The sequence below is a fragment of the Mus caroli genome, unplaced genomic scaffold, assembly GCF_978045245.1.
Source record: "Mus caroli unplaced genomic scaffold, Mus_caroli_1 scaffold_18, whole genome shotgun sequence".
Classification (NCBI taxonomy): domain Eukaryota; kingdom Metazoa; phylum Chordata; class Mammalia; order Rodentia; family Muridae; genus Mus; species Mus caroli.
Genome location: NW_028227273.1, coordinates 66395411 through 66422574, shown reverse-complemented (window position 1 = coordinate 66422574; position 27164 = coordinate 66395411). Strand labels below are relative to the sequence as shown.

At 55.7% G+C, this 27164-nt stretch overlaps 1 protein-coding gene across 1 annotated transcript in view; it reads right to left on the bottom strand.

Moving 5' to 3' along the window:
* Positions 1-25158, bottom strand: part of Grm4 (glutamate metabotropic receptor 4) — an 84482-nt gene extending 59324 nt beyond the window's left edge. Inside the window, exons 1-2 of the mRNA XM_021186115.3 lie at positions 24922-25158; positions 14868-15754 (exon numbers count right to left, since the gene is read on the bottom strand). Coding sequence (XP_021041774.1) covers positions 14868-15386 — 519 coding nt within the window. The 5' untranslated portion in view covers positions 15387-15754; positions 24922-25158. The remainder of the gene's footprint in view (positions 1-14867; positions 15755-24921) is intronic.
* Between the last annotated feature and the right edge of the window lie 2006 nt (positions 25159-27164).

Below are 27164 nucleotides of genomic sequence, written 5' to 3'. Positions count from 1 at the left end.
CCCACACATCCCATCCTTTCTCACCCTTGATGCCACAGCCTTATTTCTGTCTAGGGACAGTAGTCACCTTCTCTAGGAAGCTACCTCCATGCACCCCCCTCATCAGAACTGCTCTCTACCTCTGAATGTCCAGACCCTCACCTGTACCTCTGTCACAGCCATCCACACCCTACTTAACGCAGTGACCAACCAGGAGCATGCCACCTCCTCATTCCCGGAAGAGCAGATGGGTTCACTCTGGCCATCCCCACCCCAACGCCTGCTCTGCACCTCCCACTGATTTGGAGCCCCATAAGATTTGCTAAATCTGAAGGGGCTGGGTCAGGAACAGGGCCAGAGAGTGTAGCCACTAAGAGGGTCCCTGTCTTCTGGTCAATGACGTCTCAGGCTGTCAGAGGCCAGCACACAGGACCACTAGCCTGTCTTTAAGGGCTACCTGGAAAGAAGCCATTGCTCTGAAGTTGAAAGCTGGTGAGTGCCCAGTTAACATGGAAATGCTTAGCCTTCAGTCCAGACACTGACCCCTAACAGCAGCTCTGCTTACTCCTGGCTCTGTGTGTGTGTGTGTGTGTGTGTGTGTGTGTGTGTGTGTGTGTGTGTGTGTATCTATACCCACGCGCTCACGTGTGGCCACCCCCATGGGCGAGGATGGCAGGCAAAACACAACCACGGTTGAATTATTTATTCCGTACATTGTTAGCACAGTAGAGAGAGCAACTGTGTCTCCAGGCTTCAATTAAAATATCAAGGCACCCACACCGTCTGCCTAGCCACATGCCCACCAACACAGACGGGAGAGAGAGAGCCTCCGTTGCAGCCAGAAGCCCAGCCCCATTTGAGGCCCCGCCTCGGCCTGGCAGCATAGCTTGTTTCCATAGCTTGTCCGGAAGTATAGAATGTTTCTGGACAACATTCTCAGGAGTTGCCCTGGACTCAGCCCACCGGCTGCTGAAACATTTCTGCCTTCTCTCTCCAGGAACAGTCAACCGTGGCCTTACAGATTCTTACAGATCTTTATAACCGTCAGCCTTACAGATTCCTTCTCAACTCCCAAAGGGGCCTGGGACCAGCCTTGATGTGGAGCTGATCCAACTCGCAGTCACTGGACCTCCTAAATAGCATTGCTGCATGTGGTCAGGGGGCAGGGACTCCAGAAGGCATTCAGACACAACACGCCAACCCCAGACGCCAGGGGCAAGTGACAGTGGCCAGGCTGGGGCATCCCCTGCACCCAACGGTGGTCACAGTCAATTGAAATTGACTTTAAAAAACCAAACAAGATTTTACTCTGTCCTTTAAATGGCTCTTTCTTATGAGTCTGTACAATTCCACTAAGCACAATTTGGACAGTTCCTAGTTTCTGTATCTGCAGGCTTACGGCCAGAATGAGCTGAATTTCTGGCCCTCTATGCTGAGCCTGGTTTATGGGGTGCAGGGAATTGAGTCCGGGGCTTCATCGTGATAAGCAACCACTCTGCCCACTGAGCCACATTCCAGGCCCCTGGAAAGGGACTTTGAAAAGGTAAAAACAGGAAGATGTCAGCCTCGGTGGCAGAGAGGTGAACTTTAACGCGGGTCATCGCCCGATTCTGGGGTGAAGACTCAGATGACGAGAGCCAGTGGGGACATGCTAACTGGGTCACCCACCAGATCTGATTCACTAGCCCCCAGATCAGAACATGAGGCCACGTGAGATCAGAGTGGGCAGGCAGAGAAAGAGCAGTGCGGCTGTCACCACAAGCCCAGGGAGAACAGAGAGCAGGGAGAGAACCTTGCAGGCAGTGCCTCGGGCCCCAAGGCCTTCGCGGGTCCTTCTCACCTTTTTAATTTTTTCCCTTTCACGGGTGTATGTTGTGTGCATGTATGTGTTTGTGCACACTTTGCACGTGTGAGAGTGCACAAGCACACGTGTGTGCACATGTGTGGAGACCTAAGACTTAAGTCAGGTGTCTTCCTCTGTCCCTTTTCTGCCTATTCGTCGAGGCAGGCCCTCCCAATCAAACCTAGAGCTCATCAATACGGTTGCTCTTGGTAGCTCGCTTGCTCTAGGGGATCCTACTTGGCACTAATGTGAAGTTTGGGGATCTGAGCTCAGATCTGTACTCTTGGGCACGAGCACTTTAACCACTGAGCCATCTCCCAGCCTTGGGATGCTTCTATTTTAACACAGCCAGCATAGAAGAAACCCAGTTTCCTCTACTAAGACGCTGCCTCCCTTCCCAGACAGCAGTGGTTAGAGCTGCGGAACAAACGCAATGCCAATGCCGCAGACACAGAGCTGACCTTGGAGACCTGCGTGTAGGGGTGTGCACAAGCTGGCACTTGAGAGGGGCCTCTGGACACGAGAGCAAGTTAAAAGGTAGCGAGGGACATCGTCTGCTTGGGAAAACAATGGACACTGATGGACGGTGCCCCTAAAGCTGACAGCATGTGCAGCTCTGGGGCCGGTATTTCCAGCAACCTAGTCAGTCTGGGAAAGGAGGCTTTAAGTCCAGAGCAACACGTTCAGGGTTCTTCATGTGAGCCAACCATTGGGTTCATCCCAAATGCTCAGAAGCAGCAGCACGGATACATGAATTATGAATTATCATAAAGACGCAGTCAGATAATACAGAGCCATTATTTTTTAAAAAGTGGGAGGGGGGACTCCTTACATGCCCTGCCCCAAGGACGGACCTCACACACAAACACAGAGCAGAGGCCCTACTGTGTGCGTGTGCTGAGGTGAAGCTTGAAGTCAAGTCCAGCAGAAGAGGAGCCTCATGGAGAGAGACATTGGCCAGAGGACAAGGAGGGGCTAGAGGTGGGGTGCCCAGACAGAGAAGGCTTCTCCTGAGGCTTCACGTCCTCCTCAGCCTTCCTGCCAAGCAAGACACCCTCAGCCCATCTCCCTCCCTGGACACCAGCCTAAGGTCAGCCCCCACGCTGCAAGAGGAGCTGAATATGTCCCACCCCCGCTCACGCCCCCCTCCCCTCCCCATCCCCCCACAGACACCACGCTCCCATGCTCCTGAGAGCACCTGTCCTTCCCAGACTCACAGCTCCCATGAGGTAAGTCCCTCCTCCCTCAACCACCTTCCCCAGCCACCCCGGGGGCCACTTTGTCATGTGTCCTTGAAGAGAGATGGCCCACTGGAAAAATAGACATGTGTAGCAACCCCCAAATGACACATCAAACTAGCCACCAGTAAGATTTGAACCAGGAATGGCCAGGGCCCCAAGTAGGTGGCGACTATGCCGCCAGCAAACAACATGTTTCAAAGATTCGTTAAGGACATTAGTAGATGCTCACCACTGTAGTCTGTCTGTGCAAACCCCAGCTACAGATGTGAACTCAGCCTGCTAAATGAATAGAGGGCTGTGGGAGGCAGGTTGCCACCTGGCAACTTCGATTTGCCTGTTTTATTTTATGTGCTTCAATGCAGAAGAGTGTTTTGTCTGCGTAGATATCTGTACATGCTTGCTTGGCCTGATGAGCATGTCGGGTCCCCTGGTACTGGAGTCATGGATAGCTGGGAGCTGCCATGTGAATGCTGGCAATCAAGCCCTCCTAAACCAACCAGCCACCTCTCCCTCCAGCCTTCTCTTTCCCATGTGTGCATGTTTATGTGATTGTGCGTGCGTGTGTGTGTGTGCATGCGCGCGTGCCCATGTGCACGTGCACCTGTGAAAGTCAGAGATCAATATTAGGTGTCTTCCTCAATCACTTTACCAAATTTATAAAAGATTTTTTAGCTTTATTTTATTTTTATTTTATGTATCTAAGAGTTTCATGTGTGTATTATGTATGTATATATGCATGTATGTATGCATGTATGTATGTATGTATGTATGTATTGCACTAAGCACATGCAGTGCTCACAAAGACCAGAGGAAGGCGTTAGATCCTCTGAAACTGGATTTATGGACAGTTGTAAGCCACCCTGTAAGTGCTGGGACTCGAACCTGGGTCTTCTAAAGGGGCAACCGGAGCTCTGCTGATCATCTCTCGAAACACACCACCCTAGTTTTTGAGACAGAGTTTCCCGTTGAGTCCATAGCTCACTGATTCAGCTTGACCAGTTAGTTAGCCAGCCAGCCAGGGAGCCCCCACCTCTGCCTCCCCAGTGCGGGGATTACAGATGTGTTCACAGCTGTACATGATGGCCTTTAAAAGTCCCGCAGGAAGGAGACAGGGGACATTGGACATCCGCAGACATGGGGCTCTAAGCTGGCTGTCCTGTCTCAAGGACATCTACTTGACATCTGGGCTTGCAGAGACAGAGCAGCCAGAAAGGACCTAACTCAGTCCAGCTGTGGCTCTGTCTGCATAGCCTCCTCATTTTCTACAGGCCTCTGTTTTCTCATCTGTAAAATGGGGTCAGTGTCTTGATGGCTCTGCAGGTTGTGGGAATGACCAAGACGTGACCATGTCAGGCTGGCATGTGACTCACCTGATAGAATGCCCACCTGGCATACAAGAGGCCCTGGGCTCCGTCCTCAGCACTACATAAAGCACTGCTGTGGCCCACACACCTGTGATCTCAGCAACTCGCTCAGAAAGTCAGGGTTATCCTTAGCTAAACAGTGAGTTCAAGGTCAGCCTAGGGTACATGAGATCCTGTTTCAAACAATTTTTCCAAGCATGGTGGTGCACACCTTCAATTCTAGCACACTGGAGGGTCTCTGAGTTTGATGTCAGCCTGATCTGCATAGCAAACACCAGGACAGCCAGAACTATATATAGAAAGACCCTGTCTCAATAAACACAAACAAACAAACAAATGTCCTATGTGGTCAGAAAGAAAGAAAGGCCCTATGCAGTTCCAGATGTCAACAATAGCAGCCATTAGCAATCAATCCCTGAGCCCTGGGCTGAAGAGATGGCTCAGCAACACAAGCACAAGGACCTGGGTTCGGTTTGCAGCACTCACATCCAGCAGCACACACAGCCTGCAGCACACACAGCCTGCAGCACACACAGCCTGCAGCACTCACAGTCTGTAACTCCAGTTCCTGGGGATCCAACACCTCTAGATGATTCTCTGGTGTGCACAGACCCAGACACACATACACATAATTAAAAGTGAAATAATAGCTCTTTCTGCTGGCTGGAGAGATGGCTCCGCGGTTAAGAACACTGACTGCTCTTCCAGAGGTCCTGAGTTCAAATCCCAGCAACCACATGGTGGCTCACAACCATCTGTAATGGGATCTGACACCCTCTTTTGGTGTGCCTGAAGACAGCTACAGTGTACTCACATATAATAAATAAACAAATCTTTAAAAAAAAAATACTTGCTGGCTGGAGAGATGGCTCAGTGGTTGAAAGTGAGGCTCAGTTCCCAGTGGCTCATAACCATGTCCCAGAGACCCTGCTACCTTCTCCTTTGGCTCCCTGGACACCAGGTACACACATGGTGAACGGAAATACAGATATAACACTCAAAAGCCTATAAAATAAGATAAAGAATATTCTTTTAAATAATGGTAAATTTCTTTTTGCTTTTTTTTTTAAAGTAAAACCGCGAACCCCAGAGTCGTGGTAGGACTGTGTGCTGTGTCTGAGCCTTGTGTGACAGCAAGGACAAGGTCTGCGGACAGCTTCAGGGACATATCTGAGAGCGAGCAACCACACCAGGCTGCTCGTCCACCCTGGTGTAACTGAGGAGACACCAGCTGTCTGAGTGGGCCTGTCTCCATACCAGGAATCTTTCAAGGACAGTCAGGGTTTCCCGTGCTGGCTCATCTACGCAGACGTCTCCTCTTCTCTCTAGATTCTATAAGGACCTGGCCACACAGAGGCCAGGCCAGGACTGGCACCTATGGAAGCACCTGGTCGGATGCAGGCATGAGACCCACCAAACGGTGCCTACTGGTCCAGCCTGGCCCCACAGAAATAGGCACAGCACTGGAGACAGGGCCGCCAATGGGCCACCATGTCATCACACATGGCAGAAAATCTTGTTCAGAGGAGTCACAGAAACCAGGAGTGTCACATGGTCACACACAGAAAAGAGGGCCGTCACACTCAGTGTCCAGAAACCACACAGGGGAAATAGGCAGGGTTCAGTCCCCTCAGGCCCCAACAACACAGAAAGACTCCATGCAATCTCCCAGGGAGACCGAGATCTTTGAGCAAGGGTCCATGGGACCAGCCCCTCCTGTGGAACTAGAATACTGAAGTAACACTGCCCTCTAAGAGACAGCCAGGCTGGTCTGTGGCAAGCTGCCTGGTGGCCAGATAGTCTTTCAGAAGACCCTCTAGGCTATCCCAGTGGCCCGCCATGCTGCAGCCGGAAGCAGGCAGGGGCCAGCAGAGATCCTGGCAGGGCTAAGGAAGTAACAGGACCGACCTGCGGGGAGAACAGGGCAGAGGGGGCAGGGCAGTGAAGGCTCCCGCTAGCTCTGTTGTACTTTCCTAATTGATTTTGTGTCTGTGTCCTCGGCACTCAGGCTTCTCAGGGCCATCTTAGCCACTTAAGCAATTTAAAATAATCAAAGCACTTACAAAGTGCTCGGCTGGTCTTCACACTTCAGACTCCACAAGCCCTTGGTAGGTGCAGGGCTGCCTGTAGTGTCCCCAAGTTCCCCACACGTCACGGCCAGAGTCACCCCAAGCCCAAGCAGCCTCCCTCCCACAGGTGGGAAACCTTGAAGCCTCTTGTCACCAGTCACACATGAAGACAACTAGGCTCAAAGGGATAGAGCAGAAGCCAGGGCAGAGGCAGAGGCAAGCTTATCTCTGTGAGTTCGAGGCCAGTTTGGTCTACACAGTGAGTTCTAGGACAACTAGGACTACGTAGAGAGACCCTCTGTGTGTGTGTGTGTGTGAGAGAGAGAGAGAGAGAGAGAGAGAGAGAGAGAGAGAGAGAGAGAGAGATCTGGAAGCACCCATGCCTTCCCAAGCCCTGGCAGAGGTTGGTGCTGCCCCTCCCCAACCCATACCACCTTGGGGACATAAGATGTAAGTGCCATCTACAGCCCCACAGTCCCCACTAGATCTTGTCACTCTCCTCCAAGGAGGGGCCTCCCACCCCTACAGGACCACTGGCCTGTGATAAGCTTCAGAGTCCCCGTGGCCTTGAGAAAGGCTACAGAATGAGCCATTGCTACCACTGGCCCGTCCCGTCCCCCACCCCTGGCTGCACCTAAGCAGGGCCAGAGGGAGCCAAACAGAGCATCTGCCTTCAGCTAACACCACAGGGAAACTGGGCTCCTAGAACTCTAGAAGGAGAGTGTCAGGGGAAGCCACCTCCTGATTTTCAACGGGGATGACTCCTGTGCATCTGGTGTTGCTGGGTCTGTCCCTCTCTCCTGCTCAGTGAACCACAATATCCTCCCCAGCCACGGCCCTGAAAACGGGGATCAGAGCCAGGATTCAAACCCAGACTGCATGTCAACCTCATCACCCACTGGCATCCAGACTGCGGGAAAGGCACCAGCCAAGGGAAACTTCGGGAACCTCAGGAACCAGGGGGTATCCTGAGCCACAGGAGAGGGTCCAGGTGAGTCAGGTGCCCACTGGCAAGGGCTTAGAACTGGGCCACTTACCTAGTGGGAGGTAGGAGGTGGATGGCAGAAGTGCCCACGAGGCCTGGACACACAGAGGAGGGGGTGAAGCTAAGGGAGTCCCTGCCCCTCCCAAACACCTCTCAGATGCTTTCAGAGCATCTCCCTCACCCCGCCAGGCCCCCAGGGGCACAGTGGGAAAGGTCAAGTATTCTATCAAGCCGACCTTTGCTTCTTATTCTTTCCGGCGTGCGTGTGATCATAAAAATGCTAGTTTAATAAACTTGGGACACGAAACATTCGTAGCTCATTAGAGGGAGGCAGGCAGGGAAGGCACCGGACCTAACCTGGAAGACCTAGGCCAGGCACTGACCAATCACCCGGCTCCACACTGCCTGCTCCCTGATCCGCCTGTCAGATGCCTAAACGTGAGGAACAGCCAAGAGACGCTGCCTCCACCCCACTTCCTAATATGCTGGGCCAGAGGGAAAATTCTAGCAGGCTGATGAACCTTGAAAGGCCTCAGGCAGAAGAGACAAGGGCCAAGGTTGGTTTGGGGAAACACCCACCCTGATTAACCAAGGAGCAGGGTAACAGCCCACCTAGGCCTCAGCTAGTGAGTCAGCAGCTGACCCACCAGAAGCCCCGCACTGAGGTGGCAGCCTTGCCAGGCCCTGGGCTTCACTGAAAAGGGGACCAAAAGCCATTCCCAAGCCACCAACCCCTCACAGGGCCAGCCGCTACGGGAAAGACAGCAGAGACCCTGTCAGCAGGTCCCCTGGCATGGGGCTTCGGGGTTCCCAACAGTCCTCAGCTTGCCTGCCGGTCTGTCTGTTCAGACCACATGCTCACCTGAACAGGGGCATGATGGAGCCCATTTGGGAGCCGTGAGCGGAAGCTTCATCAGCTGCCTCTGTCCTTCAGGAGGGCCTTCTATTCTGGCCTCCACCATGAGCCCTGCAGATAGTCAAACCCCAGCCGGACAGACGGACAGACAGACACTGCCCTGGATCAGCTCTAGAAGCTATAGGTCAACAGCAGGAAGCGGGCAGGTGTGGCTGTGTCCCCCACGGACTTCCTCACGTCGAGACACAATGTATTTTGAGGGTTTGCCCCCCCCAACACACACACACACAAACCATTTTAAAGTTCCAGGTATACCCAAACTTTTGACACAGTAACACAACAGAATTCACACTTCATAACTGGGCAATTTTTTTTAAAAGACTCATAATTTTAAAAAATCGATATACTATTTTGTTTGTGTGTGATAGTGTGTGTTGTATGTATGTGTGATAGTGTGTGTACACCAGGGCTTGTGGGAGTCAGTTCTCTCCTTCTACCATGTGGATCTTGGGGATTTGAACTCAGGCCACCAGGCTTAGCCACAGGTGCCTGTATACCCACTAAGCCATCTTACTGGCCCAAAATACTGTAATTTTTAAAATTTTATTTTTATTACTTATGTGTCAGCGGTGTGTGTGTGTGTGTGTGTGTGTGTGTGTGTGTGTGTGTCCACAAAAGCCAAAAGAGGGCATTGAGTGCCTTGCAGATGGAGTTTCAGGTGACTGTGAGCTGCCTGTCGTGGGTGCTAGGAACTGAGCTGAGTCCTCGGCTGGAACAGCAGCTGCTCTTCCTCACCGATCCATCTCTCTAGCCCCTCAATAGGCTTAAGTAATAGGCTTTGTGTTTGGCTACATTCATATCTGTCCTGGGGCACACACAGCCCATAGGCCTGGACTAGACATGCCTGGACTCTAGGGACCTTCTTGTAACGCACAGACCATATGATAACAGGAGCGGGCTAAAAATGATGTCCAGTCTAGAAGGCGAGGCAAGGTGTGAGAAGACACACAAGTCCACATGTAGTTCCCATACATGAATGGTGAATGCAGCTGCAAAGAGCACCATGAGGAGAAACTGAGACCCAGTGAAAGAGGACTCCCAGGCTGAGGACTGTATGCCCCTCACTAGGCCCAGAAGAGCATGCCTCTAATCCCAGAACTCAAGAGACTAGGACAGGGGCTGGAGAGATGGCTCAGCAGTTAAGAGCACTGACTGCTCTTCCAGAGGTCCTGAGTTCAATTCCCAGCAACCACATGGTGGCTCACAACCATCCGTAATGAGATCAGATGCCCTCTTCTGGTGTGTCTGAAGACAGCTACAGTGTACACATATACATAAAATAAATAAATCTTTTTAAAAATAGAGAGAGAGAGACTAAGACAGGCAGATCTTCATGAGTTTGAGGCCAGCCAGGACTACATAGAGGGGGTGTATCTAAATAAATAAGAGAGAGAGACAGACAGACAGACAGAGAGACAGAGACAGAGAGAGAGGAGATTCCAGATAGAGGGAATAATGCGCACAAAGGCTCTTGGTTTGAAGACAGCTTGATGTGTTCAGGGGTGTGACAAGAACAGTGTGACCGGCATGGAGTGTGCCCCGAGAGAGCAGGAAGTAGGTGGGGTATCAGAGGGCACAGGCATCCAGGAGGACTTGACCCTGCCGAGCACTGTGTGAAGTCTGCACCAGGTTTAAGGGGCTGAGGCAGGAGATTCAATTTGTGTTCTAGAAAGATGGCTCCAGGGCTGGTGAGATGGCTCAGTGGGTAAGAGCACCCGACTGCTCTTCCGAAGGTCCAGAGTTCAAATCCCAGCAACCACATGGTGGCTCACAACCATCCGTAATGAGATCTGGTGCCCTCTTCTGGAGTGTCTGAAGACAGCTACAGTGTACTTACTTATAATAATAAATAAATAAATCTTTAAAAAAAAAAAAAAAAAAAAAAAAAGAAAGATGGCTCCATTGGCTGGGGCATGGTCCAGTGGTCTAGCATCCAGAAAGCCCAGAGTCCATGCTTGGCTCTCCATAAGCTAGGTACTGTGGTGTGTCTTGGGTTTCTGCTGCTGTGATAAAGACCATGACCAAGAAGAGCTTGGGAGGAAGGGTTTGTTTGTTTGTTTGGGTTTGGGGGGGGGTTGTTTGTTTTTTTTTTTTCACCTTACACTTCCAGGTAACAGCCCACCACTGCGGGACACCAGGGCAAGAACTCCAGGTAGGGAGTGAATGATGGAGCGGCCACAGAGGAACGCTGCACGCTGGCTTGCGCTCGGTAGCTTCCTCAGCCTGCTTTCTCAAACACCCTAAGAGCACCAGCCCAGGGGTAGCTCTGCCCTCCGTGTGCTGGACCCCCACACAGTCAATCATCAATCAAAAGAATTCCCCACAGACAGAGAAATTTCCTCAATTGAGGTTCCTCTTGCCAGACAACTAACTTGTGCCAATTTGACCAAAAAAAACAACAACAACAAAAAGTCATTATGAATGCCTGCCCTCCCAGTGCTGGGGAGGTGGAGGCAGGAGGATCAGAAATTCAGCCAACCAGCAAGTTTGAGGCCAGCCTGAGCTAAGTGAAACCTTGCTGAAGGAAAAAAAATGAGGGAGGAAGTGAGAGAAAAGACAATGAGCAGACTGTGGAGAAGCATAAGGCAGGGCCCTGCGAGACGCTGGGAAAGGCTGCGTCAGAAAGAACCCAAGCACTGCTCTCCAGGAAGGAAGGGCCAATGTCTGCAGGTCCCAGCTTTGGGCCTGGAAGGCAGTGCCTCCCAGGGACATGAACTTTGTGGGAAGGTGGGGGACTCTCAAAGTTCCTCTCATCCATACCTGACACATGGCAAAAACACCAAGACCATTCTTCCAGAGGAAATCCGGTCTAACTCTACTACAACACTTCCAGGAGTCCCAGCGAGAGCTGAGGGCTGAGCCTTGGACCTGCTCAACAGCCTCAAGCCACAAGAAGGGCACTAAGCCCCACGGGCGATGGCCAGGCTGAGGAAGCTCGAAGACGCTTCCTCCTTCACTAGGCCCAACAAGAACACTGTCACTACCCGTGGAGACACTGGCTGCTCAGCCAGGACTGAGCTCGAAGCCCCCACAGGAAAGAAGAGAGGCCCGGCAGATGGCGGGAACTCTCTGAGATCAGCCTCAAAGGTCACCGTCTGTTGCAGCCTGCCTGCTCCTGGCTCTTCTGCCTCAGTGGAGTATCTCACGCTGACTTAAGGCCCAACTCCAAGCTGGGTAAGACATTTCCTGCGGGCTGACTATGCACGCCAGGCTCTGAGCTGCCCTTGCTCAGACCCCTGCCTCCTAATTCCATCCGCCTGGCCAAGGAGGTGGCTGTTGGCACTCATCTTGCAAACAAAGATGCTGAGAGAGAATAAGGCTGACCACATGGTCAGCCCGCGTCTACCGAGGACCCTGGCCAGCCCCTCCTCCAGGCCTCAGCTCTCTCCCATGCAAAGGGAATGGTGATTCACGGAGTCTGTCTTCCTCTGAGTTCTTACACATGTAGGCACAGGTTGGAGCCTACAGTCTGTCAGGACCACCCACAACATCTGCTCTCAGAAGATCCTACTGGCCCATTCCCACAGGGTTGTCATTGCCTGATACAGTAAGTGGGCTGGTAATGGCTCTGGAGGGACCAGGATTAAACCTCAGGCCTGAGGTGCCCAGTGCTATCACTGCCCCATGGCTGGCACAGCCACATCCTCCTCTCTCCTCAGCAACTCTGGACCCTCAGCAGGTGTGCTCCACACACTCTTACTCCCTCTCTTGCCAGAACAGGTCAGACTAAGGCAATAGGATCGTGATGAATGGGGTTGCCAGGCCTGTGAATCCCCAGAGTCTGGCATCTGCTCCCCAAAGATGGCCTGGGTTTCCATCCACTTTGTTCACTGTGTGATTGTGTGAGCTTGCAATTCCTCCTAGAGGAAGCCAGGAGACCTGACAGCTATAACACACAGCTCTAGCCCCAACTGCACCCCAAAAGCACTCTCCAGGCAGGCTGTACCCCTGCAATCCCCTCAGAGGGAAGAAAAGCAGAAATCAGCAGCAGATCCCAGTCCCCCTGCCAAGAATTAGTCTCTGTCAGGGCTGGGAGGCAGACCTGGGTGGTGGCCCCTCCCCCACCCCCACCCCACACTCCAGACATGGCTCTCCAGCTCCCCTTCTGCCCTCTCCAAGTTAACCTTCTTGCCTCCATAAATGGCTTTTGAGTTTCTGGTCCAATCTCTCATCTCATATTCTCTCTCTCTCTCTCTCTCTCTCTCTCTCTCTCTCTCTCTCTCTGTTTCATTAGTGAAGAAGTCCCTTGTCCCCAGCTTGAACCATTAATATCACTAAAAGGGACCCAAGGAACACAGACCACAGCCTTTTCTGCCCTCCCTACCCCTCCATCTTTCCAGACCATCAGTCACTGTAGCTTGCCTGCCTCACAACACACACCAATCCCTACCGTCCTAGGAGGCACAGACCCGGCAGCTGAGTCTCTTCACGATCCGGCAGAGGGACAGAGAGAAAGGATCCCCTGAGCCCTGGCTCCTATCGTGGCAACTGTGTCTGTCCTTGGGTGAAATATCACCAAAATCCTAGCCGCTCCATCCCAGGAGACTTGAGCCCCTTGTCCCTTGTCCCCAGAGATACACGCTCTTGTGAGTATGCTTTGAAGTCTAACATCGAGACAGGCCATTCTGTGGGCTCAACACCCAGAATGCCAGGGGGCCAAGTGACACCCCCATCACCAGGGTTCTCCCCAGTATGAAGTAGATGCCGGGAAGCCCCTGCGTTCTAGAGTGTTGGGAGCAGAGTCTGACACCATGCAAGGCTTGCTTGCCATGATCTGGAGGCTGGGCCAACGTCACTGGGAGCACACTGGGGTGGCCCAGGCTGCCTCCCTCCCAGGCCTGGCAGGGCCTGGGTGACTCAGCAGTCCCAACCATCTCTGAAGCAAGGCCTGGGACAGCCAGTCCTGGTTTTCCCATTGTCCCCTCCTCTCCATGGGTGGACCCCACCAGGCTGCTCATTCCAGTGCAGTACTCTGAGAGCCCACGAGAAGATCAGAATCACTGGGGGAGACCCAGAGACCCCTTGAAATTTCCACTGTAGAGGCAGCTTCTCCTCAGAGGTCCCTGCTGCTCCTACACCCAAATCAAGTCAAGCCCAGGAGTTGGCCATCCCGGGGCCACAACAGGAGCACATGTGTATGTGTGCACAGGCGCGCGCACATATACATACACACACACACACTTATAATACATGTGCACACACACTTATAAATGGCTGCAGATGCTGGCAGGGTACACTTTGCAGTGGGGGTTACCTGAGACTCACCATGGCTTACTTCTACCTCATCAGACAGGGACCTTTCTCTTTTTCATCCCCTCCTCAGAGGCACACACACCACACCACACCACCCCCAGTTCTGATGCATCCTCGGAGTTAGACAAATGAGCTCCAGGTGAGAGGGGTCCTCTCCTCCTACCCCTAGTGGCTCAGACAGCCTCTTCCAGACCTTGGCAAGCTCTGGAGACCACAACAAGCCACACACACACACACACACACACACACACAAGGAGGTCAGAGTCAGAGGGAAGGAGGGAACCAGAGGCCTCTTCAGATCCCTTCTGCTCCCTCCCACTCCTTCCCCCCTACCCCCCCCCCACCACACCGCTCAGACCACGTACTGAGCAAAAGAGGAATGCTTGGGGGTGGGGGCAGCTGCTGCATAATTATTGGTAAAATGCTTGTAACGGTTTTTTTTTTTTCTTCCCCTCTCCCTAGTAGCTTTCAGTTGTTTTAGCAGCTTAGCAAGCACTTGGCTCCAATTGAATTGCAAATCAGCAGCTCTTGCCCCGGGAAGAGAAGAAAGGGAGGTGGTGGAGGGGGCAGGGAGGGGCTAGGGAGGGAGAGGAGGAAGACGTAGAGGAGGAGGAGAGCAGAGGGCAGAGGGGAGGAAACGTGGGAGGGAGGCCTGGAGTCTAGCTGAACCCCCTTCTCTCTTCGTCCTCCTGACCCACAGCCCTGCCCCCATCTGAAAACCAGGACACTCCCCTCCAGCCCGAACTGGAGGGCGGGCTGCCAGGGCCACCAGGGGCTTCCTCGACTAACCAGGAGAAAACGCGTCTTTCTTGGGAATTGCAATTATTTGAAAACAATGTCAAAACAAAAGTCTTGCTTTTTCTCCCTGGCAATCTGTAACACCGTGGTTTCCATCCTATATTTTGTCTGTCTGCCCTTCCATCGACCCGCCTGTCTTCAGTCTGTCTGTCTGTCTGCCTTTCATTAATGTTCTTTCACAGACTTCCAGCCCTCCCCAGGGGCAGCGTCTGAAGGAGAAGCCCGGGCGGGTTCTGCTTCAGACCCATGGTCAGCACCAAGGGGCCCGTTCCTCAGCCCACCCTCATTCCTGGCTCCAGCTTCAAACACGGAATCAGATACCAGGCCCAAGCTGCCCCATTCTCAAACACTCTCCCACGGTCAGATGAGGAGAGAAAAGAGTCATCAACCAGGCACTCTGGGCCATGGAGAGCACTAACCTTGAAGAGGCGGAGGATGTTGGCCACCATGATCGAGACGGAGCTCCCCGAAGCTCCGATGACACCCACCACTCGTTCAGGCTTGGTGATGATGGGTGGGCCCCCACTGCCGCAGCGGACCTCCGTGCCATCCTTCTCGATGAGCGCCTGCACAAAGGTCAGGGACTGCTCCAGGGCGTGGGTATCCCTTGAGCAGGTGTCCAGAATGCGGGCGCCCAACGTGATGTTGGGCAGTAGGTCCGGGTCGTTGTTGATGCGGTCCAGGGCAAAGAGCATGGCCTCCAGTCGGTGGATGCCTTTCTCCTTCTTCAACTCGCCGCAGGCCTTGCCCTCCGAGCCGCGACCGTGGACGGGAAACAGGCCTCCCAGGGTGATGTCTCCATCAATACGGATAGAGTTCATGTGAGGGTGACCCTTGGGCTTTCCTAGGGATGAAGGCACCCAGGAGCCATAAAGGCTGAGGAGTAGGCAGAGGGGCAGCCGGGCCCACCACCAGGCCCAGCCTCCCTTCCCAGACATTTCGGAAAGGCTTAGAGACCCATGAATAGCGGGCCCCACTCCTAGCCCTAGCAGGCCCTGGGTCCCATGATCTGGGTGTACATGGACAGCGCAGCTTCAGCAACAGGATGGCTGCTGAGGGCCGATGGGGTGGCCCATTCCAAAGATCTCCCCTCCTCCTCTTTGATACTTGAGTTGAGCTCAGAGGCCCACACAGGCCAAAACCACAGACAACAGCCAGTGGCCAGAGATACAGGAGGTCTCAGATCCTTGTCCCTGTGTCCTGAAGGCCAGATATCCGTGTCTGGCTGTGGAAAGGGAGCCGCGCTCCTATCCTGATAGCCGATCTTAGAATCAAGGAGAAAACAGCTTCGGTCACTCCTACCAACCTGGGAGAGAGAGAGAGAGAGAGAGAGAGAGAGAGAGAGAGAGAGAGAGAGAGAGAGAGAGAGAGAGAGAGAGAGAGAATGCGAATCAACCCAGCCCTGAAGCAGACATTAACTGTTGTGATTTCTCATCGGGAGCCTGGGAGAGGGAGCTCAGAGGTTATCGCCAAAGCTGCCATAAATCTCTTCTTGATTTCCAGTGCTCTGCGGCCCAGCTCCTGGGGAAATGCAGAGCTGGAAGCAGAAACTGGGTCACGTTTGAAGACCTTCGCTGGCCAGGGCCCACTGCCCCCAGAGGCCAGGTCTCCAAGAGAATATGCCTAGGGAGAGCAAGCATGGCTGAGGAGGAACGGGCCCCCGTCCTCAGAAGCTATAGTAAAATACCAACCCTGCCAGTCCAACCTCTTGAGAGAAACGAAGAGACTGAGACCCTGGCAGACCTCGAGTCTACAGATAGTTCCTAGTTCATAGCTCTGAACAAGAAGCATAGCTGTCTGGGGGACCCAGGATCCAGAAGAGAAGACCTGGGAGGCAGGCAGCCTGCCCCATAAGGCTGTATGTCGTTCTGGCTGTGCCCAGGCCAAGAGCTGTAACTCCAAAGGGTGGGGGAAAGTGGGAATCTGGGATTCAGAGGTTGGTTCCCGACTTCCACGTATTCACCCCAGCCACACAAGTGCCCAGGCAGAGGGCAGAGCCAGGCTCCTTCCTCCTGCCCCAGCCTCCTCCAGCCTCCCTCCATCCCTGTCTGCCCCAGTGGGGCTGAGGTTGCGACCTGAGCCTCTGCATATTACTGCCATCGTCGTTGTTATTGTTGTCGCGATTAAATATTTATCTGCAGGGGTAGAGAAGAAAACAAAACTCCTCCTTATTCTCACAGCTAATTTGGGCTAATTTCCCCTGGGGATTCTGCCTCCCCCACCCAACGTCCCCCCCTGAAGCCAGCAGCCACCTCTCTCTACTTCGGAGGCCAGCGGGAGAATGGCTGGTAGCTGAGTCAGGGCTGGGCTAAGAGGTGAATCCATGGCCCCTTCTCCAGTGAAGGCCAGCTAGCCATTTGACTAATCTGTGCCTCAGTTTCCCGCCCAACTAGAAATGGAGCTGGAGTCTAGATTGAAAACATCCCCGCTAGAAACGGGGTGCCTCCATCAAGACCCAGCAGGATTCTGGGAACCATAGCTCCCCATCTTGCCAGTTCTCCGACTGAAGCCCAAGGAGAGGGAAGGATGCCAGACCGGATTACAGCTTCAGTTTCTGGGCTTCTCTGGCCGCGGGGTCGTCAGAGCGTTGCAGGGGTTGGGGGTTGAACCCAAGGTCTAGCACAGCCTAAGCAAGCTCTCCACCACTGAGCTACAAGGCCAGACCTCAAACGGTCCATCTGCCACAGCCCCTCAACAGCCAAGGCTCTAGTGACGAATTCCACTTTGCCTCGCTCTGCCGGCAAAATGGTAGCCTGAGGCATTCCATAATTCTCCCAGAGTCACCCAGCAGATCAAGATGTGTCAGGTCTAGAAACATAGCAAATGGAGAACCTGGAAGAACTACCTTCTGCAAGACCCAGGGACCTGTAGCACTACAGCTACAGCCAGTGCCTTAGGGGTGATCTGAAGGCTACCTCTGTTGAGTGGTCTGACATCTCTTGCCCCTCAGACTTTCTGGTATCGCTTTCTGGGTGACTCCTTTGGGAATTGCTGGTTTGGGCAGTAGACAGTTCACAGGCAGTTGGAAAGAGATTGGGATCACCTGGGGGTCCCAGAGCCCTGCCCTGCCCTCCTCTGCGTCTCTTGTTCAGATACTAAGTTGCGGAAGCTGGGGAAGGCTCCAGCCTAGGCACCAGGCTGGCCTCTGAGGCACATCTACAGCCATCACTGAAACAGCCTGTGTACAGCCAGGGCGTGGGCAGGCCACACATCTGCCTAAGGGGTTACCGAATGGTTCAGACAATGTGGGGAGGCGGTGGAGAAGCATGACACCCCGCCCTGGGATTGGATGGAGTGTCCAGCCCTGTCCCACAGAGGCAGCAGCTGTACCACTAAGTGCTACAGAGACACACAGAGCCCAGGACCCCACGCATGTGCAGGGGCCTGTGGTCTGCTCACCCCTACTGCTGTGCTGGGCAGTTGCTCAGGCCTTCTGGGTTCACAGCTGTCTCTATGGGTGTCACACGGAGTTTGCACCCTGACAGAGCATGAGCTACCTCAGGGCCAGCTGGTACAGGGAGCTTGCATGAAACAGCTTGTCACAGTGACCTACACAGCCTGCAGCTCTTTCCAGGGGTTCGCTGACAGCTTCTCCTATGGGCTCGGCCCACGGCCCACATGTGGGAACTGTCAAGGCACGGAGGGAAGGAAGACTAACACAAACGGGGCCAGAATCAGGAGCCCTGAAGGCACTTGCGATGCCAAACTTCCCACATCCCTCCTGCCTTCCTGGGGTTGGGCCCCAGTCCCTGACCATATCAGGTCCCCTGGTTCCCCTGGCAGGCCTGACTCCTCCAAAGGGTTTGGTGGACAAGCCTCCTTCAGCCCTACCCCCACTCCCACCCCCAATCCCTGTCTTTTGATGCTGTAATAGGAACAAGAGGAAGTAAAACCACCCTGAAACAAGGCAGAGAGCAGCCCTGGGGATGCCAGTCTCCACCTGCAGGGAAAAGGGGGAGGCTCTTTGAAGTCCATTCCCCAGGCCCCAGACTCTCTCCCCCCTGTAATTTCAAAATAGCCATGGAAACTCAAATAGGTCAACTAGGGGCACCTCTCCCCAGAAGGAGCCCCCAGATGCAGATGGCTACATCTCCCTCCTCTCCTCCCGCTCCTCCCACTGCCCCTGCCTTAGTCCTCCTCCCTAATCCCGCCCACTGGCTTCAGGGTGGACAGCGACAGCACAGAGGAACAGAGCAGCGTTGCCTTCCTGGTGTAGCATCGCTCACAAGCCAACCGTAAGGCATGTTCCAGAGTGTACTCTTCACGGAGGAGCTTGTGAAGGGAACTTGGGACGGACTGCAATCTGGGAGGGGCCTGCGTCACCCGAGGGTGGTGTGGGAGGGCTCTGGAACCTGTCACATTGGCAACGCAAAGTCCCCTCAAGCAGGTTCTTCATACCTTTCTGACTTCAACGGCTCCTCCCCAGGCATGGCCCAATCCAGAAGGAACCAGACCACAGAGCAACAACCATGGAAACCTGGAAAACCATGCCTGATTCACCAAAACTCCAGCCATCTTCCATTGAGCTGACTTCTATTCTTCTAAAGCCAACCCAAGGCTTTAGAGAGCTACAAAACCCAAACACCAGAATTGAGCACAGAAAACAGGCCTTGTACTTTGTCACGGGATGAGGTGGGAGCCACTAGACTTGATCCTCTGAGGGTGTGCCCCAGGAGAGATATGGGTACTCAGGGGGCACCAAGCCATTCCTGGGAGCCCAGACTACATCCTCAGTCCTCCTAACCTTGCTTCCAGATCCTCCATTTAGCAAGTGGCCTGTGCCATCTCGGCTACCTTGTGTTCCCGGCCAGCCAGCTGCTCATCAAGCAGGAGACTGTGAATGGTTGAGTGGGGACTGTCCTTTACCTCAGCTGTATAGACACCAATTGGCCCACATCTCATACCCTAAAAGGCAAAGGGAAAGAGAACCAGGGGCCTCTCCCCCTCTTCATGCCTGAGCATCTCCCCACTACTCCCAGGACCCCACGGCCCAACAAAGGATTAGTCTGTGAGTCAGTATCATACCAAAGGGGTTGGGCCAGTGCCTGGAATTAGCAAGCAGGTCACTCAAAATCTCTCCTGACCCATAGTGGGAAAGCCAACAACACCCCTGCCTGCCTGAGACCAGCACTGCAGACCCACAGGCATACAGCCTCCCACAGGACAGCAGGCTATGTCCTCTGTGGCTTCTGTACCCGGGCATGCCACCCATACATCCTCAGCCTGATGTGGAGAGCAGATGCCAGGGAGAGACACAGGGGTCCACGCCGCTCCCCAGGGACCTGCACCGCATTCACCAGACTCTATAACACACCGAGTGGTTCTAAAGGTGGAACCTGGCGTTTCAGGCTGCAAGCAGGCCTTCCTGGCAGAGCCGAGGCATCAGGCATCGAGGCACCTGGAACTTTCCCACCCAGATGATCAGACTTATTAAAGAGCAGGAGTTCAGACTCCCTACCCAGCTCTGGAAACCCCACAAGCCAGATAGCTGAAGCTCCCAGACTGGGAACCCACCAAATCCTGAAGTCCACATCCGATACTTCCAGGCTTGCTTTCAGAGCACAGGCCTGATTCAGGGGTGACTAGAGAAATGTGTTTGGGAGGAGAGAAGGGCATAGGAGGTAGGGAGGGCACAGGGAGTCACGTCCCAGCTCCATATTGATGGGAACCAGGAAGAAGGAAACACGGCACCCACTGTCCTCTACTTCTGCAGAGACCCCTCCTCCCCCAGGAAATCTGCCCTGACTGCTCCAGTTCCCACAACAGTATTGGTCTCAACGGTGCTAAAGCTGACGGGGTGGGGAGGAGGTGGCACCTTGGGGCCCGTGTGACCAGCTCCTTTATGTCTCCTGAGCTTCATCCACGGTTCAGGACACACAATAACATGCTCAATCAATGACAGGCAGAGACAGGTCCCGCCCAGAGCCAGTCATGCATCTCCACTGGGGCAGATCGAGGACAGACAGACAGCAGCCGTGTCTGCAGTCCACAGGGAAGGACTTGGTCCTTAAACCAAACACCTGAGACCCTCGTGTGTGCTCGGGCACGGAACGCACTCCCTTTGGCCCTGACCATTCAATCAAATATGGCTGCCATCCTACATTGTCCCCTGCCTTGCTGTGCCTCAGAGACTCACACCTGTGCAGCTAACCCTGAGGATGAAGGGGGGCCCAAAAGCCATGCAGCACTGCAGGGGGCTGGGGGGAGGTACCCAGAGGAGCCCTTTGGGAAGAGGGTCATGAAAGAAGGCTTCTCTGAGGCATTACTGTGAAACAGAAAGCTAGGAAGGACGCACCCTGCTCCATTTCGGAGCAGAAGCCAAGAGGGGACCACGGGGGCAAAGGCCCTGAGGTTGACGCTTAGCCTTTGTCTGGAGAGCAGGTCCAGAGGGGGAAAGGCCAGAGAGGGTAACTGGCTAAGGTCAAGTGTGACTCCGTGGCCACTGTGCAGACAGAGAAATGGGAGCTTTGAGCTCAGTGGCAAAACAAACCTGAGGCCCAGAAGGACAGGCACCTGCGTCAGCAGAAAGTCTCCTCACCAAAGTTCAGGCCCTCAGCCAGCCATCCCACCAACTCTGCCTTCTCTGTGGGATCAAAGCTCACACTACCCCTCCAACATTCCACGGCCAGACCTCCCTAGACACTGCCATAGTCCCCTGCAGGAGACCCAAGCCCAGGAATGTCTGCTATGGCTTCTCCTCAGCTGCTGCTCCCTCCCTGTCCTGCCCTCCTCCTCCTAAACCCAACATCTCACCCCACCACCACCCCAGCACTGCCTGAACCCTGTGCTTAGCCCTATCCAATGCATCCTGCCACAGCTGAGAACAGGACTCCATCCCTACGATGGCCACACAAAGGCCACGGGCCAGAAGTGGCCATGATATCTGTGATGGACAGTGCCTGCCAGGCGCTGCAGAATTCAAGCCGAGTCCCTGCCTCTCATCTCTGTATTTGAACCTGAAGACAGCCCTGCATCAGGGCAGTGGCTTTGTTTTAACTAGAAGTCTTACCCTGACCAGTAGGAACAAGGGCTGGTTTCTCTTACTCAAGAAAGTGGAAGGCAGCCAGGGAGCCCAAACCTCTGGCCCATGTCCCCTCCCCACCCCCCAAAGCCTTGGTACAACCCACAGGAGCAGCTGGGCTCTCCTGGTCCTACAGTGGCAATGACCGTGGCCTTGCCTTCTCCAGGAGAGAGGTGGCTTTAACTAGATTGTCTCACTTGGGCCTAAAATGGCACAGGCTGTCATTATGAGCTGTCATTTCCCAATTACTGCAGATAATATCTACTTTAATTGAACAGGGTCCCGATAATGCCATTATGCACCGAGTTACCCAATTCATTTAATATATGCATGTACACACATTAGCACCTGACGGCCACCACGAGACTGAGGCTGCTTGCTGTACAGAGACATTCATGAGATGATACTTTCGGGGGGGCAGCAGCTTTCATTTAAGGGGTGACTGTCCTCAGTGTGCTGCTTTTACCAAGAAACCAGAGGACAGGGAGGCGCTAGAACTGTCTCTCGGGCCTCATGGGGCTCATGGGGCTCATAGGTAGGGGAAGCTCTGGGCTAGGCCAGCTTGGAGTCGGGCAGTTGCTTCTCTATAGGAGCAAAGCTGGCTGGGGAAGGGGACGCACAGGCTCTGGAGGGAGAAGCGAGAGTGGGCAGAGGGATGTATTGCTGCACAGGGAGCAGGTAACAGGGACTAATGAGCCAGTCTGCTCTCTAAGGGCCCCAAGCAGGGACACATCTCAATGCAGCTGTGTGCATGGGATGGGGGTGTGATCTTTGTGTGTATGTATGGTGCACACACACATGCATGCTTGTGCACATATGGAGACCACAAGTAGACCGGTGTCTCCCTCTGTTTCTCCTCCCTGATTGTTGAGATAATCACAAGGTGAGGCTGGCTGTGGCTACCTGTCTCTCCCTCCCCAGTGCTGGATTACAGGCACACTGCCCCCTCACACAGATGCTAGACCCAAGCTCGGGTCCTGATGCTCCCTGGATGAACCAGCTTCCAGCTTCCTCTCAGTGCATCTCTGCTGATCCTGACTGACTAGGGCAGAGCTGACACTCTTGGAAATGAGAGGTCTTGTAGAGAGTAACAGGAAGCTGTTGTCTCTACACCAAGCCCCTCTGCTTCTTCTTCGGGTGGGCCTGCTCAGCTGGTAGATCTTCTGTCAGACCAGGAGCAGGGCTGGGGCCTGGCTGCTGGCTCCCTCACGCTTTCTGCAGGTGGCAGGAGGTGCCATTTCTGCAGAAGTGCACAAACCTTCCGGTGGTAGGAGCTGACAGCCCAGCTGCCCGGTCCCCAGGCAGGACCTGCCCACTGGAAAGCTGGGTTCCGGGGCAGGGAGGACAGCAGGGTGGGCAGATGTCTTGAGGTGGGTGGTAATTAGGGGGCTGCTGCACCGTGCTTGTAGGGAGAGGACGGGTCTGTCAGCTATAATTACAAGGCTCTGGAGTCCATAGGTTTTGCTCCGTGTCTCCTCACCAGCTGTGGGGCCCTCAGGACAGGGACATTGCCTTCCAGGCTCTTCTGCCCAGCAAACTAGTCTCTCACAGGCTGACTGCGAAGCTCCCGAGAAATCACACTTCCAACAGAAGCATTCAGAAGCCACTGACACAGGTCACAGGAGGAGGGGAAGACCAGAGCAGAGGCCAGGCAGGCTGTTCAGCTCCCGGCCTATTCAGGGCCTGTTCTGGGTGAGCCCTCTCTGAACACGCCTGAAAACCCACCACCATTCATGAAATGTTCCTGTAGGCTAAACACTGCCAGCTTCCAGGGCAAAGGATCATTTCTGGGGATGGTAGAAGGCAGATGAGAACGGTATCCCCCCCCACCCCCCCACCCAGGAGGGCGGGCGTGAAACTCAGGGCTGAGCAGAGACTCGGCGCACAGGTCCTAAAGATCCCACCCAAGACAAGAAGCTGACCAAGGCGGGGGGTTCCTCCAGGAAGCAATCTCCGACCCAGAACCAACACCCACAGCACACTACTGCCTGCCCAGGACCTGCAAGGGTTCTCTGCGATGGTCTCCCACAACCTCCACGGGAGGCTCTGAGCTTCTTACTGGGAGCAGCTCAGGAAAGTTCCCAAGTTCTCAGCTCTTCACCAAAGGCCTGCCACCTCCTCCCATGCACAGGGGACTGAGCCCAGGGGAAAGAGGGCCAAGACCAAGCCACCTGAGAGGTAGGGAGCTGTCATGTGGCTACCCAGGAAGACAGCTACCCAGGGCTGCTTAGGTGTTAGGCTGAGCTGGAGAGACCCTCTAGCAAGCCGAGGTGCTTAGCAGGGTCACCCTCAGAGTACTGGCCTTTCTGCCTGCCCTAAGTCCCATCCAGAATTCAGAGTAAGTGGGGGTGGAGGGTGAAGGGGTGGGGGTGGCTGGGCTGTAAGCACACACACACACACCTCCCGCCAGACTCACAGCAAGGGTGGCATCACACTGCCACTGTGGCTTGCGGCACCGTAGCCCTGAAAGCCAGTTCAGAGGGTGTCCCCAAAAGCCAGCTTTCTCCCTAGCCAGGGGCAGCCGATTGTGAGAAGATCAAGGAGAAGAAACCAGGTACCCCCTGCAGAAAGGATTGTCTGACAACGAGAGTGTCGCTCAGGGCCTAGGGGCAGAGGGCGCTCGTCCTTTGGGCTCAGGACTCCCCGCCGCTGTGCCGCTGCCCCAGCTCCGCACAAACAACCACGCAGCGCCGGGTGCGGGGTGCGGGGGCGCAGCGCACAGTCAGGCCTCCACCTCGGCCCCGCCCCCGCGCGGGGAGGGGACACGGTTGCCCGCGGGCTCGGGGAAGCGACCCTGGAGCAGGGACCTCCCCCGCCACACGCGCGCTCACACAGAGCCCTTAGAGACGCTCGGTTCACCCGGGTTTCAGAGAGGGTTCGGTCCCAAGTGTCCAGAGAAAGCCTGACCTCAGGTCCCGGGGCTGCGGAGAGACCCCAGACCTGCAGCGCCACCGCAAACCACGGCGGCGGCTGCAGGCGGGAGGCGCTTCGGCTCCAGCCAGTGGCGAAGGTGGTGCCCGGGCTGGATGCGGTTCTCAGAGCAGGGAGCCTCAACACGGGGCTGGCGCTGCCCTCTGGCCGAGGACCACGGCGCAAAGGCGCACACCGCGCCCCGCGCCCCCATAGCCTAGCCTCTCCGCAGAGAGGACGCGCGGCTGTCACCGTCCCCATCGGGACCAACTCCACCTGTCATCAGTGCAGCCCCGTCACAGCCCCCATCCCACTTTCCCCCAGACCCGCAGACAACACTGCCCCGTCCCTGAGGGGGCAGCGGAGGGGCGGCCCTAGCCCGGAGGGAAGCCCCTGCCCCCGGGTCCTGCGCCCTCCTCCTGGAACTAGGGAGAGCTCGCGGAGGCCACCTCCTCAAACGCCGGGGTCCCCGCCGCAGCCCGCGCTCCCGGAGGCCGGAGGGCATCGTCCCCTCCGCCCATGCCCCTCGGGCCACAACTCACCGCGCATCGGCGAAGTGAACACCGCGGCCAGGGGTCGGCTGCGCCCGGGAAGTGCAGGGAGGCGGCGGCCAGCTCTTAGCTGCTCGCGGTGCCGGGAGCCCGGGCCGCGGCGGGTGGCGCTGACGCTGCGGACCAAGCCGGGCGCCGAGCCGCCGGCGGTCCCGGACGCGGCGGGGAGGAGCTGGCGGCCGCTTTGGCCGGAGCCTCGGAGCAACGAGCGGTGGCGCTCGGCGGCTGCTCCCGGGAAGCTGGAGCTGGGAGCGGCCGCCACGGTGCCCGTGCTGCTGCTGCTGCCGCCGCCGCCGCCGCCGCGGAGCCCGAGAGCGCGGGCGAGGCGGTGCGGGGCGCTGCGTGCGCCGAGGATCGGGGCTGGGGAGCGAGCGCAGCCGGCCGGGGTGCGGGCACCTGACGGCGGCGGCGGTGGCAGCGGCGGCGGCGGGGAGAAAATGGGAGCGTGTGAGCCTGGCACAGGGAGCCGAGCGGCGCGGGAGGGGCGCGAGCGCCGGGAGCGCGGGCCGAGGGCCGAGGGGGCCGCACGGCTCCCGGCGCCCACCGCCCTGCCGCACCGCACGCGCGAGCCCAGCCCGCAAGTTTGCGCCGCGAGTGCGGGGCGAGCGCGCCACGCTTCCGCCGGCCTTTTAAAGAGCGAGAGCCCGGGTCCACCCCCACACACCCGCACCTCCACCTCCGGAAGCTGGGACTCGCCACCCCTCCACGCCCTCCCCGCCGGCGGCTCCCGCTCCCTCCGCACCCGGTTGTCGCCCGCTCCCGGAAGCCTCCCCCTCCTACCCACCCCCCAATCAGCCCCGTGTGCGCGCCAGCTCACTACCCCGGCACCCCAAAGACGCGGCGAAGATCCCTCCTCACCCCCACATGTCGAGGGTCAGGGAACCCAGCTTCCCGTCGCACACCCTGCAAAGTACAGCAGAGCCTAGGGACCCTTAGGGGCGAGCCATACCCATTCGGTGCGTCACTGGAACCCCCTACCCGCGGGGCCGCTTCTCATAGCCGCGCACACACGTGGCGTGTGCCCCCCTGCGGCATGCTCATTTGCACATTTCTGTCATAGCATGCCAAGGAAGGAAACTGAGGGCCAGAGACGTTAATCCACCTGCCCAGGTCTCACGACCTGTGGGGAGGAGCGCTCTTACCCTGCGCTAACACCCCAGGGCCCCCAAACTAGGGGAGCAATTCACCTCCCCCCCCCATCCACTGAACACGGTGTAACAGGTGGCCTGAACTAGCCCCAAGAAGAGTTCCTCAGCTCAAGAGGTTGGCAGCTCGCTGCCCACTTCCCCTCGCGTGGGCTTTGATGATCCCGGAAGGGCGCCTTCAAGGCAGGCCTAGAGGAAGGCAGGGACAGACCACGCAATCCTTGAAGAGCTGCAAACAGGCCCACACTGCAGAAGTGGCTTCCCCGGGAGCCCCAAGGAGTGGCAAGCCTCGTCCTGGGTGCTACGGTGCCGGGGAGCCAGGGGAGTGGGTGGCTGCTAACAGCTGGAGAGGGGGCCAGGGCGCAGAGTGCCACCTGGTGTTCACTGTGCCCAGGCCTGAGACACTCCGCCATCCTGACTGCTAGACCCCCTGATTTCCAAAGAACCTAGAGGAATGCTTGGGAGAGTCCGGGACTAGCAAGGCCCGAGCTATCTCTGTCTGCTTCTCTCCCTGATCCCCTACCAATGCAGGCCCCCATCGCCAGCTCTCCAGACCATGAAGGCCAGCGCGGTGACTGTTCACCACCGTTCATGCAGTGCCTGGCTCCGTGCCTGGACCCCAGTGAGCTTAGGAATGTTTGGTGTATGAATAACTGTTGTCAAACTGTGTACTCTTGTTGTTGTCACATGGAATGACCCAAATACATGTCTCCTTTACCAAGTCGGCCCGCGGTTTCTGAGAGAAGTGTGCAGATTGTTCGTTCATCTATGCTTTGTCGTGTGTAACTGACACCACTCACAGTGACAGGGCCATCTCCACGTCCCTGGGTCCTCATCCAGCCCCTGGGTCCTCCTACAAAGCCAGCATAATGGAATTGGGCTGCCTTTCTGGGCTCCTGTAAGTGGGAGCTGCCGCACTTCCCGTACAGAACATAATCCCAGCATCCTTTGGTTGGTTGGATAGATGGAGCTGAAAATTACATGGGCCCTGGTTTATTGAGAACCCAAACGACCACATCAGGCACTCCCTACCCCTGCCCCTCAGTATCGCCTCTACTCTGGCCATAATTATCCCCCACCTCCCACCAG